The 6681-nt window shown below is 39.3% G+C and overlaps 1 protein-coding gene across 2 annotated transcripts in view; it reads left to right on the forward strand.

Moving 5' to 3' along the window:
- The window catches only part of STAT4 (signal transducer and activator of transcription 4), a 42966-nt gene extending 36613 nt beyond the window's left edge, over positions 1 to 6353 (forward strand). Inside the window, exons 23-24 of one of the 2 annotated variants that reach the window (XM_021531373.3) lie at positions 1742 to 1850; positions 3951 to 6353. In XM_021531373.3, the coding sequence (XP_021387048.1) occupies positions 1742 to 1850; positions 3951 to 3977 (136 nt within the window). In that variant the 3' untranslated portion in view covers positions 3978 to 6353. Of the gene's footprint in view, positions 1 to 1741; positions 1851 to 3950 lie in introns of those variants that run through there. The other variant, XM_085585286.1, reaches the window with a different exon arrangement.
- Positions 6354 to 6681: the final 328 nt, after the last annotated feature.

A 6681-nucleotide genomic window follows, 5' to 3' on the forward strand; every position in this document is an offset into this window, starting at 1 on the left:
GCACCCTCAGGTCCCTTTCCACTGAACACTGTCCAGCCACACTGTCCTTAGCTTGTAACATTGTAGGGGATTTTTGGGCCAAAATGTAGAACTCGGCACTTAGACTTATTAAACTTCATGCTGTTGGACTCTGCCCATCCATCCAACCAATCTAAGTCTCTCTGCAGAGCCCTTCTTCCTTCCAATAGATCAACACGTGCTCCCAGCTTAGTGTCATCTGCAAATTTACTAATGAAGGACTCAATGCCCTCATCCATGTCATCAATAAAAATATTAAATAGAACTGGTCCCAGCACAGACCCCTGAGGGACACCACTGGTGATTGTCCCCAGCTGGATGCAGCACTGTTCACCAGCACTCTCTGGGCCCAGCCATCCAGCCAGTTCCTAACCCAGCACAAAGTGCTCCTTTCCAAGCCATGGGCTGCCAGCTTCTCCAGGTGTGCTGTGAGAGACAGTGTCAAAGGCCTTGCTGAAGTCTAAATAGACACATCCACAGCCTGTCCTGCGTCTACCAGGCAGGTGCCTGGTCATAAAGAGAGACCAGGTTGGTCAGACATGACCTACCCTTCATAAACCCCCTGCTGGCTGGGTCTGATACCCTGGCCTTCCTGAAAGTGTTGTGTGATAGCACTCAGTATGAACTGTTCCATTATCTTACCTGGTACTGAGGCCAGGCTAACTGGCCTGTAATTACCAGGGTCCTCCTTCCTACCTTTTTTATAAAAGGCCAGTTTCCAGTCATCTGGGACCTCACCAGTGAGCCACAAGTCTTGATAAATGATGGAGGGCGGCTTGGCAAGCTCATCTGCCAGCTCCCCTCATCACCCTAGGGTGGATCCCATCTGGTCCCATTGATTTATACATATCCAAGTGTCCCAGAAGTTCTCTGACTGCCTCTTCTTGGATAACAAGAGGACCATTCTGCTCCCTGACACCACCTACAAACCCCTGAGGACAGCTGGCTTACGGACAAGCTGCCTTACCACTAAAGACTGAGGTGAAGAAGGCATTAAGCATTTCCACCTTTTCCTCATCTTTAGTTACTAGGTTGCCTGCCTCATCCAATAAGGAACAGAGCTCAGTTATATCCTTCCTTTTAATATTAATATATTTGTAAAAACTTTTTTTATTTTTTTTAACAGAAGTTGCCAAGTTCAAACTGAGCTTTGGCTTCCCTAATTTTCTTTTTTCTACATGCCCTAGCAATTCCCTTAAATACTTCCTGAAAAGATGATACATCTTTTTTTTATTTCTAAGTTCTTTCAAAATCTCATTGCTCATCCAGACTGGACATTTGTCTAATTTACATCCTATTTCAGGATTTCCCCTGCCTCCTTTCCCCAAACTATTTGAAAATAGTTTTGCAAAGACTGCTAAAGACAAGAAAAAGAAGTAAAGGACTTCAACTGTAGAGTGCTTTTTCCATTCATGGGGCAAACTATTTGTAAAAATCAAATGCAGATTTTATGGTACTCTGATCTACTTTTCTTTCGCTGTTTCCTTTTTTCCCCAGCAGCTGATATTAGGGGCAAGGAAAGAGGACAAACCTGACTCAATCGCTTACATTTTTAAGTGTATACCAGGTTATTGGCATGAGCTTACAGGGCCACAAGCAAGCCTGAGGACAGGGTTAACAAATTTAAAAAACATTCATCATACTCCACTGACATGCATAGAGGGATTCAAGTTCTAAGATTATTTTTGCATATTTTTCTTTGCTTTTGTTTTTTTCTTTTTAGCTTAAATGACTCTACAGAACCACATTCTCCATCAGATCTTCTTCCAATGTCTCCAAGCGTTTATGCTGTGCTGAGAGAACACCTGAGCCCCACAGCCATTGAAACTGCTGTAAGTTGTAAACTTTCCCATTCATAAGTAAATATTAAGGAAACAGGATACAGCACAGATGCTGGTTAATAAAAGGCTGCTTGTACAACTATGAATCAGAGCTCTTTCACCATTTTCTGCATTACATTCTGAAACTATGGTGCACATATTTTCTATTAGAAACGGTACACGACGCTGCAAGCATCTTGAAAGCACTGGAATTGCCTGACACGCTGGCCAATGAATCATGAATGTCAGAACACAAAGATCCCAGAGTTCTTGCACAAATTAAGGCTTTACATTGGCAAATACATGCCACGTATACTAATTCTCTGGACAGCACAAAGGCCTGGACGTGCTCAGGGGAGCTGCCCAAGGAATAGTATAATTTCCAATTCAGCAAACTTGCACAACTTTTTCACACTGCAAGGTTTTACATGGGGTTTCAAAGTGCAAAATTAAAAGTCAGCTAAAACACTTTCAGCAAAGAAAACTAGTATTAGCTTAGTATATAGAAAGGTTAGGAAAATAACATCATGTTTTTTAAAAAAATCCCTCTTTTCCTTACTCACTAGAAATGATGTTCTGAATCATCATGGCTCAGAGTCCTTAGAGCAATGATATATAGCCAGGTGGGAATTTGTACAGACTTTTCTCAGGAAACACAGCAGTGGTTTGACTCTAGCAGGTTTAGAATAAAATCTCCTTTTTTAATACTAGCCCACCATCCTTATATTACCTTGAAGTGATTATATATTTAAAAGCTTGCCAACTTCCCTTCAAATGCCTCTCTGTAAACACTTCTCCTTACCCACAAACAGAACAAAACTAAACCAGAATCCTGTTTGTGATTAGAAGAACAGTTTAACTTTATATACAAATAGATGAGGTAATACATTAACCTGAAAATCCAATCAAGAGCAAGATATCTTTTTTATTCTTCACTTTTTTCTATGATAGCACTTGTGATAAACTAGTTCTTTAGCTGAAAATGAAATAACCAGCCTGAATTAAAATTCTGAATTAAAACCTACCCCACCCAATCCAAGAGATGTACTCTCTTATTTCTGTTTTGGTTTATAACATGTGGAAATGGTTCTGGCCTCCTCAAGTGCACTTAGGAACAATGCACACATTTGCTTTCCTGAATTTTCGTCAGAGTAAAGAATAAATGGATTCACTTTCAGTTAACATCAGCCTCCAAACATTTTTGGTTTCTTCTTGTATGCACAGTAAATCTCAAATTAGCTCCATTCAGAGCTTCAAAATAAGCTGTGACGATGGCCATCATTCAGGGTCATAACCTGACAAAATGAATGTGCCTAGTTGCAAACTGAAAGTGTTAAATACAATTTTAAAGGTACCAAGATGAATGGTTCAACGCTGCTAGATGGCAAGTGGTATTTCTGTAGGCTCTTACTAGAAATGTTTTCAAGTTCTGCTAGAAGTTGCATGAGAAAAAATAGTTTTAGAAGATTTTTAAAGAATGCTTTCCTTTTCAATTCAATTTACCTTGCTAAATGGAAATGAAGGAAATATGGAGGTTTTTTTCTTTATCAAATTCACAAAACAATCTACCCTGCTGAAGAGCTGGCTTAGTATAGCAAGAAGACAATCTGCACTATTAATGCAATACTTTTTCTTAGTGAAATGCCAATAAAAAAGCATTGTGTGAGATACAGAAAACAAGAGTTAAATCTGCAGCAGGACATAATATCCTGCAACTGACTCAGTCTTAGCAAGATATACTTTCTGCAGTCTTGCTGAATTCCCTTCTATTCCCTCCACCCTGTCCAGCTTCCATTACCCATCCAAAAAAAACAAGACTCCAGGAAGAACCCTGAAATACATATCCACAGGCTTCAAGAACCACAAAAGTTTATACAAAAATAAATACCATGCTTATTATTATTGCAATAGTTTTCTACACAGTATCTTCTAAAGAGCATTCCTCTATTTTCTAAACAACTAGAATCAGGATTTCAGATCCTTATCAGTTTTTATGACATTGTCAAAGTGACTTTGCAGTTACCTAGAGCCAGAGAAAGTTTCATTTGCAGTTTCTTTTGAATGAATAGCTGTGAGTGCCATGAGACTAATTCTGTCCTTCTTTTCTTCTAGCTGAGTTCTCCTTACTCAACTGACTGAAGCGCACATACTAGAAAAATCAGTAATTGTGTGAACATTGGATGAGTTAAAGAAGTCATAATCCTGTCACCTCTGAAAGTCAGCTTTTCTGGAAACCATGATGTTATTCTTAGGCCTCTTTCTATTATCAATAACACATAAACAATGAATTTTCTCCCTAGGGAATACAAACAGCCTTTTGCAAGTCACATTTGGTGTTGTCATTGAAAAAAGACCAAATCCTTTCTGGCTTGGGAGTCATTTGACTTCAGTGGGGTCCCAGCAGAGATAACTTTTACTTGCTAATTTAACTAATTTCCATAGAATTGCTGTAAATATGAATGCATAAGAAGAAAACGTTTTGCTTCTGAAGACAGTATATAAAGATAACTAAAGACATTAATGTGTTTGGAGAAATTAGGATCTATTATATTAAATACTTTCTGCTTATGCATAATCTTATACACCACTGATTTAGATACTATTTCAAAGTAAAGATTTTTGTTCCCTGACTTTGAATGTTCCAGAGGTATCTGGGGTTTGCTTTACTCCAAAGATGAATTGCCTTCAAGATAGATTTTTATCTGATACCACAGCAGAAGTTGTGGAAAGCAGGTAGGCAAGGCTGGGGAGAGCAGGGAGTTCCAGAAAGGAAGCAGATATAAAACTTGTGGTGTTAGAAATGCTGTCTCCATTTCTCCACTGGAAAAGAGAGTAAGTAAAACTTCCCCTCTCACAAAATAGTTGCAGAAGCAAATCTGTTTGGGCAGGAGATACTCCAGCAAAAATTGTCAGAAAGTCTACAAATAGAAGATCCTGATCTGACACAGTTTGGATGCTAATCAGTCAATGGCAACAGGGAAGCAGTTTTAAAAAACAGTTACTGAAGAGCTGCAGCATTTGCTGACCACCTGGAAATTTGTGCTCCATGACAGGATATTACAGGCCCGTCACAGCCTCACTTAATAAGCAGGACAACTAGTTTCTGTAAAAATAGTAAATTGCCCTCTTTAAATACTCCGTTTTTTTCTTTCAGGTGTGTTTACTGCTCAGTTTGGGTTGTTTGGTTTTGTTGTTTTAGTTTTATTTCCCCCAGAGTTACCCCTAAAATCGCTGTTCATAGAATAACAAACTGGCAACTCCAAGGCCACTGTATTTCACAAATCCATGTACAATCAGGATGCAAGCCTTGCCTGAAGAACACATGAGTAATGCATGCAAAGTTCTTAAAACACAAAACTTGAACAATTGCACCTTGCTGCTTTCTCAAGCAGGTATAAATGAGACTTCTGTGATGAAAACTCCTTGAATCGGTAAGACATAGATTTACTTTCATTTCTTCTTTCATCCATGCTATTTACTTTAGTTGAGAGTGAGTGAGCGGAAACAAAGTAATGAGGTATTTTTGTGATGCACAGAAGTAGATTTCAAAGAAACAAACACATCTCTGTTCATTACACTGAGTGATTCAAAGCAAGCTGCACGTAAGTTCAGTAGGCATCACGTATAAAATAAAACACAAGAGCAATTCTGTATATAGCTTGGTAGTATCTGTAACTTATATAACCAGCATGAACAAAATCAGATTTTGGCTTCAAGTTGCATCCGGACCTCTGCGGATTTTTTTTCAAGGCACAGCAAAAACAGTCTTGCTGCCTTTTGGTTGACCTTAAACTGAGCTACAGACAGTAACACATAATTCTAAAGCAGGAAACATGACCTCCCCTAACATCAGCTGTTGCGTGCCTTTTCATTCTAACCTCTTCCCATAATCTTAATACAAACAAAACAGGGGATACCTTTTAGTTTTGACCATCTGAAGTTCATGAGAAGCACTGTAAGACAAGATCAGACATGGCGTGCAAACCAGTCTCCTTTTTCTTTCTTTCCTGTTCTCTATGCAAGGCAACCCTCCAAAACTCTCAAGTATTAACTTCAGCCCAATATAACTGGTGTTTCTGAACAGCATCATGGATCAGATTTTGGCATGACAGCTCCTGCTATTGCTTCAGATCAGATTGCTGCATAGGGTCAACTTAACATTTTGTTGAAAAGATCCGCCTCGAGATCATTTCACTGCTTTAAAGGAACACTGGAATAATTTATCTGTAGGATGAATACATACAGACCAAGCCTCCTTCCTTTTAAAAAAGTGAGAATTTTGTCCTTATGCCATGATGAGTAAGAATACAGCTCTCCAGTGAAACGATGGTGTGGAGGAAAATCACAAAAAAGGGATGCCTAGATACTACCACCAAAAAAAAAAAATTTGCTTTTAAGTAGTTCTACTAACTGTCCTTTTGCTGTGTTTTGCGGCAACAAAGTAAAAATGTAATTGTTTTAGGCTTTGTCTTGGTGTGACACTGTAATGATCCTAATTAAAAAACATGAAACCTGTCAGTTACTTTCTTCCATTGCTTTTATTCATAGCCATTTTTATAGATCTACTGCTGCCTAGTATTTCACACCACGAAGCTTACCAAACAGATCTACTATTTTTGTCATGAAGTAATAACACCTGGCTCCTCCATCTGAGGAGGGAAGGGGCACAGACTACCCTGGAGAGCTGCAGCAAAGCCTGGCCTTCAGCATCCGCTCTTTGCCGGCTTCCAACACCAGAAAAAACCCAAAAAGGCTACGCTGGACCAAGAGACAACGACATGAATGGACACTATTCCTGCGAGCAGGGCTTGGGGTGGGATGGGAAGGGAACAGCGCTCAGCCT

Source organism: Lonchura striata, chromosome 7, assembly GCF_050655825.1.
Source record: "Lonchura striata isolate lonStrDom1 chromosome 7, ASM5065582v1, whole genome shotgun sequence".
Classification (NCBI taxonomy): domain Eukaryota; kingdom Metazoa; phylum Chordata; class Aves; order Passeriformes; family Estrildidae; genus Lonchura; species Lonchura striata.